The sequence below is a fragment of the Aulonocara sp. 'chitande type north' Nkhata Bay genome, linkage group LG23 (genome assembly GCF_057382095.1).
Source record: "Aulonocara sp. 'chitande type north' Nkhata Bay isolate Kocher_YH1m ecotype deep benthic linkage group LG23, A_spYH_male_GT1.1, whole genome shotgun sequence".
NCBI classification, from domain to species: Eukaryota; Metazoa; Chordata; class Actinopteri; order Cichliformes; family Cichlidae; genus Aulonocara; species Aulonocara sp. 'chitande type north' Nkhata Bay.
In genome coordinates this window covers 33,721,635-33,735,373 of record NC_141365.1, presented here as the reverse complement: position 1 = coordinate 33,735,373, position 13,739 = coordinate 33,721,635, and the positions used below count along the sequence as shown (strand labels likewise).

Here is a 13,739-nt window from a genome sequence, read left to right as displayed (position 1 = left end):
AGGCAGATTAACAAGGGCTCACTGCAGTGCAGCCGTTATATCAATCATTTGCAAAAGTGCAGACATGCAAATCTTGTTGTAAAACTACATAAAAGTAAGCAATAAGTGATCATAAAAACAAAGATGAGAAATGCTGAGACGAATACAACAGGACGAAAGTTGGACTCTCAATCCTCTCTGCACTCAGACCTCTGCAGTCGAGTCACTCGGTACCATTCACTTACAATTAGCATATAGTAAGAAAAAGTAGTGCTGCCATCTATGGCTCATTATTTTCAGTAGCTTTATGAACAGAACCAAGTCAGCTTGTTTCTAGACTGTCTACAGTCTACACACTCACTCATCCAAAAATCTATGTTGCCATCTTTCTCAGCAGATTGGTGACCTTGGGTTTGGTGATACACTGACACCATATTTTATCTGGATAATGAGAAGATCCTGGATGGAAGGAAAATACTCTAGGATTACTAGGAACAAGAAGTCCCAGCTCACTTAACAGTAGGCAAATTTTCTGACTGACTGCAGAGAGACGACAACATTCTGCCATCAGAGTGCTATTGCCAAACTGACTCCAATCAAGCCCAGTTTAACTGTGAGGATATAGCCTGCACTCAAAACTTTGAACTATGTGTTAGCATGTGCGTCACTCTGTCCGTAAACACTACCAAAAATATTACCTCTGCCAAGGAAGTTGTTATAACACAGCAGATCGAGTGAATTTATGTGATCAACCTGCAGCTAAATCTTGCTTTTCAACCCCAGTAAACCCTGAAACCATATTGTTATACAGCCAAAAGCAGCCTGTTAAGACTCACATAAAGGTGACAGCAGCTGGTTTCTTTTAAGGAACATTAAGAAAAACGCTGCTGCTGACACAGGAAGTCATCTGTCTAATAAAGCTTAGAAAACTTTTCCTGTCTCATTATTCTGCAGTATCACAGAGTCAAACAAACACAGGTCCCATCTCATTTATTGAGACCTTCGTGATCAACAGACTGGGTGAAGTTTCACTAATCCTGAAACACAAATCCTCCCTTTCCAACAAACATGACACCAAAGTATTTTCATACCCCTGACCAGTGTTGGTCAAGTTACTTGAAAAAAGTAATCAGTAACTAATTACTGATTACTTCCCCAAAAAGGTAATCCCGTTACTTTACCGATTACTTATTTTCAAAAGTAATTAATTACTTAGGTACTTAGTTAATTTTTAAAAACACGATTTTCAACCTGAAAAAAACCTGATAAAGCGATAGATCTTTCAGCCCAATTCTACTTTTTCTGCATAATCCATCATACAAAATGTAATCAAATGGAAAAGTATCTTTTTTAAACTTGTTTTATTAGTTTTAATCTTTTAACTTTATGCATCAAGCAAAAATTTAATTATATGCAACATTCTCTGACTGGAAGAAATTTGTTTAATATTTAAACAACGGTAATCTAATTACCGGTTTTGCAATAGTAATCCGTTACATTACTCGTTACTTGAAAAAGGTAATCTGATTACAGTAACATGTTACTGCCCATCTCTGCTCCTGACAATGAAGAGGGAACGTACTAGCAGCACCACACAGGAACAGAGTCGGTGCAAGAGAAAGGGCGTGACACACGCTGGCACAGGTGATGCATACCAACGCTGCTTTTGACAAAGTAAAGTCATCAAATGTGTTTTCACATTGAATTAGTATTAGACTCCTCAAACAGAGGAAAGTGTAGTTGCTTCGGGACCTGATTTCACTGAAAAAAAACAAAACAACAAAACAAGATCTAGTGCAACTTTGGAGTTATTCATCACCCTTTTCTCTGTTTCTAAAGGCTCAATCATGCACATAACAATGATTGAGTACTTTGTGAACTGCAAATGCAAATCTCTCACCCTCTTTAGAGCACAGGCTCTGATGACTCTCTCGTACTTCTGGGGGTTCAGCTCTTTTCCAAAAAGGATGTTGCTGCGAATTGTTCCAGGGAAGACCCATGGCTGCTGGGCTGCGTAGGTCAACTGTCCTTTGACTCTCAGCACCCCTTTTTCAGCTGGAAGTTCGCCCAGGATGGAGCTCAGCAGGGATGACTGATAGTGATGGTAGAAGGTAAAGCACAGATGCGGTAAATGGACTGGTTTTTATATAGCGTTTTTCTACTTTGAGTACTCAAAGTGCTTTATATAACAGCACGTATGGCATGAGTAAGACAAAGAAAATAGATTACACAGCAACACGAGTAGATGTCTTACCTTTCCAGCTCCCACCGGTCCAATTACAGCCAACAGCTGATTCGAGCTGAGTGTGAGTGAGATGCTCTGGAGAGATACAGCATCCAAACTCTGCAAAGAGAATAAAAATCTTACATCAGAAAAAACATTTTAAAAGTCTGCTGTTTAGAGTTACTATGAACAAAACAAAGTGTAGCCAAAGGGCAAGTGTGCACTCAGTTAAATTGAGGTCTTCTGATTGGTTAGAGCAGCAAGTGACATGTATCCAACCTTGTCCCAGTAGCAAGTCAGATCCTGAATCTCCACAGCAGCATCCTTCTCATCCTGCGGCAGAGCAACTGTGTTTTTCCTGATCTCATCCAGTGTCAAGAACTCCTTTACCACAGAAAGAGAGAAGTGCAATAGTGATGAGATCTAACACAGCCATGACAGTCAAATCGCTCCCATGATCATTTCCCAATGCAGTGTTACACAACAGCACCAAGGTGCCACATGTTTAAAGAGTAGCCTTTTACTACAGTGATCTGGTAAATTATTTGTAATATTATACAACTGACAGTGATGCCAATGAAAATTCCATTTAAATCTGAACTCGAGTTTAGGGGCAGAAAATTTCAAATGAGGAAGAACTTTGTTTTACACAGATGAACCATTGAGATGATGCTGTGTGAGAACAGCAGTCCCGGACTGAACATTAAAGGAGTAATGTAATGAGCAAATACTAAAGCCTTTATCTGCTTTTATGAGTCTGTTCATTGAAAGCAGAACCAGACTTTCAGAAGCACTGCTACATTCTGCTGGCTTTAACTGTTCAAAAGCTGCATGGCGAGAGACAATGACTTTAAACACACGAGCACGTTCAGTGAGAGACTGAGATTACCAAAAAGCACCACTGAATGACACAGGAAATCATTCCTGCCTGTGGCCATCTCCCTGTACACCTCATCCACTTAACACACTGTTTACTGCAACAGCTACACCCTTCTTGCACATGCTCTTTTTCAGCTATTTATTAATAAGTGACTTTTATGTATATATATGCCTGTATATATTGTGCTATTCTTAGTTAGTGTATTGTCTGTCTTTGTTAATGTTTGTTTATAATGGAGCACTGTAACAAAAAATAATTTCCCCTGGGATCAATAAAGTATTCTGATTCTAAACCTGCACTGAAACTGTACTGGGCACGTCTCCAACAAGTCAACAGACCTTACTGTTACAAGTAGGGCTGGGCGATATGACCCAAAATTCATATCTCGATATTTTTTAGCTGGATGGCGATATAAGATATATATCTCGATATTTTTTTTTAAGTTTTAAGTTTTAAGTTAAGAACAAAAAGAGAGTTCTAGTCACACTGTGTCCCAGATGTCACACAGGCACTTTTATTTACATACAGCGTAGATGTACATGAAGAAATTACTCAAAAATAAATTATCAGCATTTATTAAATAATCATGGTCCATAAATAAAAGAAAACAATGTTGTTTTTGTGCATAACAAAAAGCTCACAATTGTGCAGTCAAAATGCAAACTAATAGACGCTGAGCATAATAACAAAGACAGATTTCACAGCTGCACCACGTCTCTGAACAGGTGCCATTTGTGGTCCTTATACACACACGGTACGTATCACTCCGCGAGGCTCCTCCTCGGTAGCCGTAATCCTCCGACAATCCATCAAGCGGTGCAGCTCCGTAGCTTAGCAAAGTCATATGAAAACATTTGACAGATTAGCTCGTTAGCGCGGTTAGCTCGCTAACACGTTGACACCGTCCAGCCCCACACACGGGGCGATCCGCGGTAACTCGCTAACGGAGATTTTCCGCTTTCATCTTGTCATTGCCTGCAGGTGAAGCTATGGGGGAGGGGGAGTTGTGTTCAGTGAAGGAGAGGCGAGGCCGAGTAACGTTGCGTAGAGACAAAAGTGGACGAAAGAGAGGCAAACCTGCGGCTCCACAAGTATAATTATAACATAACATAGACTATATCGATACAAACGATATTGTCACATCTTATATCTCGTATGAAAATATATCGATATTTTTTAAAAAACTCGATATATCGCCCAGCCCTAGTTACAAGGTCTGCTGACTCGACTGATTTTTAGTGAAGTCTTTCAGTGAAGTCGGAAAATAGCACCAATGCAGTGTACCTGAATCCTGCGGACGCTGACACGGCTCTCAAACAGCTTTTCAATAGCACTAGGGAAGAAGAGCGTCACCGTAAGTCGCACCGCACTGTAGAGAGACACCGTCACGAATACACGGCTGGCTGAGATGGTATTTCCCAGGAGGACATAGATGGCGAATGTGACAAAGAGAATGAGCTTGCTGGCACAGAAAAATGAAGCCATGTTGAGACCTCGCAGGTAGGAGCTCTTCATGATCTTGGAGATCTCCTTTCTAGACACAGAACACCAACAATGAAATGTGACCAATGTTACTTATTCCTTAGCCCTTCACAAAAAAAAAACATACATTACTTTCTAACATTCAAATGTTAGCGATAAAACAGAAAAATGCATCTATATGCAGTGTTGTCATAGATAATAAACACCCAGACTCCAAACTGTTGTCCAGCCTAGAAGTAATGAACTAGTTTTTCAGCGTCACTCTAAGACAGGATGCGTCTAATTTTAGAGATGTTTGATTGATTGATTGATTGATAATTTGTTTCAACATGTGAACAATATACAGGTACATTTAGAAAAGAAAATAAGAGATTTGTGCAACATTTTTTAAATGTTGCACAAATGAAAGAAAGTAGTCCTACATATTTGTTTAATATGCGAGTTGAAGGACATATCCTGGTCAAAAGTGACTCCAAGGTTCCTCACAGTGTTACTGGAGGCCAAGGTAATGCCATCCAGAGTAAAAGAATGATGTTCACGCTCCTTCTCTTACTGAGGAATGCAGATTAGCAATAAAGCAGCAATAATCAGCACCAGTACCAGCTATCAGTATTGTATCCAAACTGGAAAAAGCTGGACTGGTTTCTCCCCTGTTACCGTACACTACAACATTCTCTCAGAAAACTGCCTCTTTTTCCTTTATTTACATTCTTACTCCCGCCCCAGACACATGTGTCTAATTAAGCCAGTGGTTTGGTAAGATAAGCATTTTCTTCTTGGTTCATTTTCAAAGTCAGAGCTTTGAGTAACACCCTTCATCAACTATCACAGTTGATGAAGGTCAGGATGTGCTCCAAAACCAGATCTGCACATTTTAAAATTAATTGCATAATGTTCTGGAAAAAAGAGCAAAGTTAAGTTTGCATTTCTTGAGACTCAGAATTAATAATAATAATCATCATCATCTTTTTACCTTCTGACCTCAGAGACCAGAGCAGCGAAGGGCTTCTCCCAAGCGTACATCTTAATGATCCTCATTCCAGACACCACTTCATTCATTGTGCGGATTCTGCTGTCCGTCAGAGTAGCAGTCTTACTTCTGTAAACAGAATAGAAAACTCACGATTGAACAAACCTATCCAAACATCTAACATGCAACATCAATGTTCATCAGTTCCATCAGAATTATTCCTTAAAATGTTTTTCGTCACCAAGTCTGTAAAAGACCTTTTTCTTTTGGGGGGAATTTAGCCAAAAATACTGAAATAAAATCAGACCAATCATAGGAGTTTTAGACTAAAACAATAGTTCCTTGCTACAGTTCCACAAAGATACACATTTCTGTTATGCTAAATCAGAGTTCAGCTCAGTTTCAGGGATCTAAGACTGAATGAGCATTTGTGGGTTTACCTGAATTTGGAGAAAAGTCTTCCGAACATGCTTTGGACAGGCATCAGAATCAAGAGGACCCCTATGCCTCCCAAGCATGAAGGACCGATCTCGTTCCACAGCAGCCCAACGACTGCAGCTGCCTGGAGCGGTCCCACCCACAGGAAGTGCAGAAAGATCGTCACCTATTCAGAGCAAAATATCTGGAATAAGTTGCAATATTACTTTAACAGCAATACATCTTTTAAGGAAGCATGGGAATTCCGCCATTTAGGAATGGCTACTTTCAAAAGACTTTATGAAGATCAGTGAAAGCATGACATGGTGTAATTAACATCCAGCTACCAAGGAACAAAATACCCCCAAGAAGCTGGCATTTTCACAGCAGTCTCTGCCCACACTGATTAAAAGGAAACTCAACATTCCAATGAGGGAAACTGGATTTGGTACCAAGAGTGTAATTAAGCCTGAACCTCACGCTAGGAGAGATTTGCCAGAGTTTGTCTGAGTGAGTAGAATCAGAACAGTCTGATGTGACACACATAAAAAAGATGAATTAGTGGGTGTGTATGTTTGAGTCTTTATGCATGCATTTAACCCTGAGTGGATTAAAGAAAATCCAAAATAAATTCAATACAACTGCATCTTTAAAATTAGTAGTTGCATAGCAGTAAAGTTGCATTCTGCTTACATGTCTCTGTAGTTAAATGAAGCTTAAGTGCTAGAAGGTGCCACTGGAAATGAGGTTTAGCTATAGTTAAAATATTGTTGCATCCAAGGGTTAAAGCAAATATTATTACTTAGCAACTAGTCTCAAGTCTTTGCTTTTTATTTGCTAAAAAATGTAAATTTCACATACTTCATCAAACTTGTTGACATCATTGGAGAGCAGGTTGACGATCTGGCCTGTGGTGGTCTTCCCCATGGCTGAACTGCTCAGATGCAGAGCCTTAAACAAAGATTATCCGTGAAGCAACATTCCTCCACCTCAAACACACATCTATCCACAGAGTTCTTAAAGTATTACATGACAGAACTTGGCAAGGTGATACAAGCACAAGAATGCAGGTACGGCCTTTAGCAGTCCTCGCATGCAATCTAAATAGAGTTCAGTAACAACTAGAAAAGAAAGGGTTTTTCCTTTATCAAGGTCATGGACTCCTGCTCACCTTCTTATAAATCATGTGACACATGGCCACTCTGATTTTCATGCCTATCCTCTGCACATAGTAAAAGTAGAGGTGATGCATCAATGCCAGGCCAATGGTGCAGAGAGACAATCCAGCTGCATAGCCCAAGGTCTCATGAAAAGCTCTTGTGTTATTTGGGTCATAACTCTCAAAGTATTCAATAATCTTCCCCAATAAGATTGGCTGGACGACTTTAATGATCTCCTGAAATGAAGAACAGATGAAGAACAGTGACTGTCAATACACAGTAAACACAGCATTGATTAATGATTCTGATCAACATCTCCACTGCTTTAAGTTTAGTTCTTTTCATTTTTAATTGTAATGAACACACCACTGACCTCAATTAGTGTAAAGATCCCCAGGACTGCATATGCTTTCCAGTAACACTTAACAATGACACCGGTGAGTCGAGGCCTCCGCAGCTCTTTGGTAGCCCTCTGGACCTCATGATCCCAGATTCTGTCATGGAAACATCATATTCATGTTGTTTTCCACTTTTGTCTTATAAATCCTGGAGCAATTAAAGATGACATAATGAGGTCTCCCTGTCACTTGACTGTACTGCTGTGGTAAGATACAAAACAGGTTAATAATTAAGCCATTTCTACGAGTTTGCTGTGGATGTTTTATAGGCTTTACCTTACATCGCCTCCTGTTAAAATTCAAACATCAGTCTCAGACATTAGTTTTTCTTTAACCTACAAACTTTCATATTGTTTTGGTGTGACTAGCACAAATAATATTTACGTGAAAACAGTTTTACTCTGGCAGTTTTTATCCAGTCAAAACGAGGTTTGGACACAGCTACTACGTGTTGGTTGCCAGCAGAGCCAGAAGTGTGAATGACCAGTATCATGTCATCATAAAATCCAATCAAGAGGTTAATTCACCTTAAACACTGAACAGGTGCAAAAAGGGTAAAACAAGGAAAATGGACCTGAACAATATCTAATGTTTACACCAAAGCCAAAGGTCCAACAATTGTTTGGATCATTTAAATTCCAAAGTCTTTACAAGAACAAACCTACAGGTGTTTAACGTTCCTCTTAAGGCTTTTTATGGTTGCTTTGCAGCATTCCTTACTACAGCTTATGGGAATATGCGGTTCCAACTTATCAACAATGACACCCTTAAACAAGACACAATTTCAGCTTTTATAGGCTCCATTTATTAAAACACTTGATTAAAGAAGTCTTTAAGCACTTAATACATCAGCGAGCCATGCCGTTGCAGTCATAAAGGTGGATGTTAGAGTGCACCACAAGGCTTTTGATTGTTAGTTGGAAAGTTCAGTCTTTTGTCCACTCGCCAAGTCTGTTGTGATCCAACAGCACTTATATCGAGCCGGATGAAACCAGACTGTTCATCCATAGATCAGCAAAAATAAAGAAAACTGTTGAAATTATACAAATTATATCTACATCCCTGAATAAAAACTCACAGCTGTCTTTCCCTTTCTCAGGGAAGTTTATAGTCTTTATTTTGTCTCTGCACATTTCAAGACTGCAGACAGAAAGCAGCAAATCTTGACTCTGGACTAACAGTCTTTGATGTCCTAAACACAGGATTTCCTACTCAGATATTGATCGTTTCAAGTCCCACTTGAAATTAGACAGCAGATAGCAAACTGCAATAATATTACTGAACAACCTGCTCAGAGGACAGTACAAGAAATACAGATCCTACATTACAAGAAATTTCACTTGAAAGACACCATCACAGCCTTTCTACAATCAGTTCACTTGGAATTTATAGTTGGTGAAGCTCAGTTTTACTGACTGATAATCACAAGGCACAGCTTTTCTAGCTTCATAAGATAAATAAGAAAGGTCTAATTTATAGTATTACTCATCTACTGTACTTTTAGTCCTTCACTGTTAAACATCACAAGGGCTCCTGATCATGTAGGAAATATTTCACTTGACAGGGTTGAATTCTGAATCACCATTATTTACGATTTCCCAGAGGTCACAAAATAAAAACCACAAAGATGAAGCAGAAAATACACAAAACTGCTTTACATGGAAATTTCTTTCTGGATTGTTGGCTTTCAGCATATACAGAAGTAACCTAAACACGTTAAATCTTGTTTTGTTAAAACATGGCAGCAACACAATGTGAAAGTCACAACTAAATAGTATATAGATGGCTTAAAATGATAGTGCTCGTGAAAATGCCACGAGGGGGGGGGAAAAAAAAAAAAAGAGTTTGGTTTTACATCCATCCATCAAATTCGGCACTATGGCTAAAAGTCAGAGTGAACAGGTTGACAGTCTGTTGCAGGGCTTAGAGACACGACTGTTCACGCTCACATTCACAAACACAGTAACCAGTAACAACTGTGAGTGTTAGGATGCCTGGGTCGTTGACCCAGGGTTTTTGAGTTTATTATATTGTTTATAATTTCTAGTCTTTGGGTTTTTGTTAGAGTCATGTCTTATGGTTTGTCTCTGTGTAATCCTTAGTTGCTGTCTCCCCTGTCCACTATATCCCCGTGTCCAGTCAGTGTCTGTGTCTGCCCTGGTCCCACGTCTCTGTTCCCTCTGTTGCAGTGCCTGCATGTGAGTCTGTGTCTTTGTTCAGTCTGTGTTATGTGTTTCCTGTTTTACTTTGAAGGTCTCCGTCTTATCTCAGTGTGTTCAGTTTACGCTTCCTTGTCTTGTCAGTTCTGATTTGCCCCAGCCGTGTTTCCCTCCTGTTGTCCATTCCCTGATTGCTCCCTCTATGTATTTAAGCCCTGTGTTTCAGTTTGTCATTGTTGTGATCTACCTTTATCTTGCTGTGTGTTTTGTCTGCGTAGGTGTATTTTGTATTCTTAGTGTTTGTTACCCTTTTGAGTTCAGCATTAAAGCTGTTTTGAGTTACTTTCTGTCTCCAGAGTCTGCACTTTGGGTCCTTCTCCTGCCTGCACACAGCCGTCACATAACAGTGAGAGGAAGCCACAGGGGAGAGCCTGCAAACTATACAGAAAGGGTGCAACTGGCCTGTGGATTCAAACACAGGACACTCTTGCTGTGAGACAACAGTGCTAACCATTGTGCCGTGTAAACTTGGACTAACATGTGGTGGAAAAATAAACTGAACACTGAGACTGTCAAACTGTCTTGAGATTTACTGAACAAACTTTTGCAAAAGGAACCCCACAGCATGAACAGAATCAACACCAGCATTGATGCTGAATAAACAAAATCTCACCTCCTTTATACTCTGTGCAGCTCCAGAGCCGCGTTTTCCCCACTATCATGTACACACCTACTTGATAATAAAGAGTGTGTCTAGCAGTTTTGTGCCTGCTTCATCTTTGTGGACAATCAGCACTACAGTACTACATAAGGGTTAAATAATTTTTCTATTAGACATTAATTCTAAGTATCACAAAGCAAATACAAGAAACAACTATTTCAACTTTGATTCCAACAAGGCTGATGTTTCAGACACTGATTAAGGCTGGTCCAACCTCACCCATAGCAAACACCAATCCAACATCTAAATCTTTGACACACAATTTATTGTGTGGCCCCGTTGTTTCTCCCCTCTCTGAATAACACAGCCAACACAACATCATTTTCCTGTTCGTCTGTTTTTGTTTTGTTTTTGTTTTGTTTTTTCTCTTTATGCTTGATTACAGGCTGCTTTGTCGGCCCGGAAAGCCGAGGCTGACCTGGACTCCTGCTCTCCCCTCTACCATCTTTGCTCACTCCTCTACCATCTTTGATGTGACCCTGACCAAATGCTACAGCAGCTGGATCCACAACAACAACCTGAAAATGTCAACACTGCTGCAGGAAAACGATCTCATGCAGCAGAGACGGAGAGCGTCAAATCCAAGGCCCGTTTCACTACACGGGGGAGATTTCCAGACAGCTTCAGCTGACAGAGCTGTGACGAGACGCCCATTAAGCCCGGTTGAGAAGTGAGGCCGAGCAAAAGAATGCTGACCTTAACAACTCTGCATTAAAACTGTGCAGGACAGTGACGGACCAACATGGATGATCGGGCAGCAAAAAGGGCATGCCAGAGACAGGAGGAGTAACTGAGGTCAGGAGGCACCTCAGAATGGACAAAGGCACCAGGAGAAAATAAGCTGAAGGCACAGGTGTCGGGGCCCGGCCAGGAGCTGACCTCTGAGAAGAGCCGAACAGCAGAGCTGCAGAAGGCCGTGGAGCAAAGCAAGGAAAACATCAATGGACTTCAATCTGACGTGTACGGAAAAGACTCTGAGGTTTCTGCCCCCAGTAAGAGCTCAAGGCATCAGAGCAGAAACTGAGCATGGCTCAGGAGAAGCTGGCTGATAATCGAACCCATCAGTCAGGCTTGGAGTCCCAGACACAGGACTTGAAATCAGGCCGGAGCTTGCTGGAGCAGGAGGTCGCCAAACCTGACCAGAAGCTCCAACAGCAGGAGCAAGCCCTGAAGGAGCTACAGAAGCAAAAGGGTCAAGTTAAGGAGGAGCGGAACAAGGAGAAGATGCAGGACACTGGAGAAAAGCACTGCCTCAATTGGGGCCAGAACCAGTATGGACCCCAGGGCACGCCTCAGGCCGTGGTTTACCCAGAACACCAGAACAGGAAAGTGATGAACACAAACACACACATCTACATGCACTGACTCAGAATGAAGAGAAACACACATATGAACACATATGCACTCATTGATTGAGTGAGAAATGACACACACACACACACACACACACACACACGCACACAAATCGAAATGCTGATTCAATTCACTGAGAAGTGATCCACACACACACACACACACACACACACACATGCACACGCTTGTGCAATGAAGAGTGATACACACACACGCTGATGCGATGAAGAATGCTTTACTAACAAATGCTTATGCTGACACGCAAAATGCTGCACACAAACATCCAAATACAGAATCTGTTACAACAACAAGAAGCCATTGAAGACCAACACAGAGAGACTGAGGAGGAGCTTCTTCCCGCAGGCGATACGGTCTCTCAATCACACCACCACACAGTACTGACCCACACATATGGTTCTTACACACACACTGGACTTTCTGGACATTGTTTTTGCACAACACTGGTCACTATATTCTTCATTTCCGGTTAATACTTGTACAGCTGCTGTTATTGTGTATATATTTATTTATATTTAGATTTCTTCATACATTCTTATATAGTTCTATATTGTGTATTGTGTATTTTGTTGTACAGTTATTTTATTTTCAACTTTAATTTATATATTTTATCTTATTCTTCCCAGTTAAATTTACCCTTCATTCTAATTTGTGTTGTACAGTTATTTCATTTTTAACCTTAATTTATATTTTATTCCTTCCTAGTTAAATTTACCCTTTTTAATTTTTCATATTTATTTCCTATCTTATTCATAGCCTTTCCTTTTTTTGTTTTCTTTAGGTCACGAGTAGTTGTCCAAGCATTTCACTACATATCGTACTGTGTATGACTGTGTACGTGACAAATAAAATTTGAATTTGAATTTGAATTTGATTGTTTATTGGTTAAATGCATTTCATGTCACCCAGAGGGCACTTGTGTAGATTTAGGGGACAAGGTCTAAGGCGGTTTGGTTATGAAAACAATGTCTGTGCGTGATGTCTGTTTATGGCTTAAGGCCTCCACTGAATTGTTTACTGTGCTTCACACAGCCTGATAAGGAGCAGTGGTACAGAGTGAAAATGATGAATTAACGGTGTGAGTTATATTTCGGAGCGCCACATTTTTGTGATTGAGATTTAATTGAAGGAGGAACACACTGAAAAAAAAAAAAAGAGGGGCCAGCCCTTGGATTTACGTAAGCATCTCGCGTGTATTTAACACAATTGCCTCAGGCTTTAAAGATCTGTACAAAATTCTGGTTTCCAGTGTGAGAGAAAAATTCATGCAGTTATTAGAGCTAGGTTAATTGATGATTCTAAATTATCCATGAATGTAAGGGTAAATGGCTGTTTGTTTCTATCTGATAGACTGGTCGGCTGTCCGGGGTGTACCCTGCCTGGTAACGTGTCACTTCAGGGTTATTTCCCGGCCCTGCTGCAACCAGGATAAAGATAGGAGGATGGTAGTTGTTGTAGATCCATTCAATTTTTATGGCAACCAGGATCTAGACTTTGTTGAACCGCATGCAATCTGAAGACAACATGTAGTATTTAAGTGACCAAGTAGTATTTGGATAAAAGTTATTGAATAGTGTTGAAATAAACTGACAGAATTGAAGGATTAAAATATTCCAGGAGCTCAACTTACTCCATCTGAACATGTTTCAATCGTGTTTTATGAACACAAAATGCACAGGTTTACTGAATATGAAAAGGTTGTGTTGATTTAACTCAGTTGTTTAAGTTTCTGCCAAAGCAAAACATTTGTGTGCAACCAGTGTCCACTATTGAATCAAGTAAATCCAACATGTTTTTTTTCCCAGTGCAAAAAGGAGTTACGGTACCTGTATTCCTACGCAATATTGTCCCGGGAGCGAGGAAAACTTTCTGGTGAAGTTTTGGTTGATTTCTGGGTTTTTCTTGACACTAGGTTGATTTTATCAGTGAGGTTTGGATTGTTTTCTTTCTCTAAGAGAGAGAAAAATGGTTTTATGCT

The 13,739-nt window shown here is 40.2% G+C and overlaps 1 protein-coding gene across 1 annotated transcript in view; it reads right to left on the bottom strand.

The window, feature by feature from the left end:
• LOC147302267 (ATP-binding cassette sub-family C member 4-like) overlaps positions 1-13,739 on the bottom strand; it is a 60,983-nt gene that overhangs the window by 35,447 nt on the left and 11,797 nt on the right. The window contains exons 3-11 of the mRNA XM_086284010.1: positions 7,486-7,606; positions 7,124-7,348; positions 6,814-6,903; positions 5,976-6,139; positions 5,539-5,664; positions 4,368-4,617; positions 2,483-2,587; positions 2,234-2,323; positions 1,880-2,071 (exon numbers count right to left, since the gene is read on the bottom strand). Coding sequence (XP_086140136.1) covers positions 1,880-2,071; positions 2,234-2,323; positions 2,483-2,587; positions 4,368-4,617; positions 5,539-5,664; positions 5,976-6,139; positions 6,814-6,903; positions 7,124-7,348; positions 7,486-7,606 — 1,363 coding nt within the window. The remainder of the gene's footprint in view (positions 1-1,879; positions 2,072-2,233; positions 2,324-2,482; positions 2,588-4,367; positions 4,618-5,538; positions 5,665-5,975; positions 6,140-6,813; positions 6,904-7,123; positions 7,349-7,485; positions 7,607-13,739) is intronic.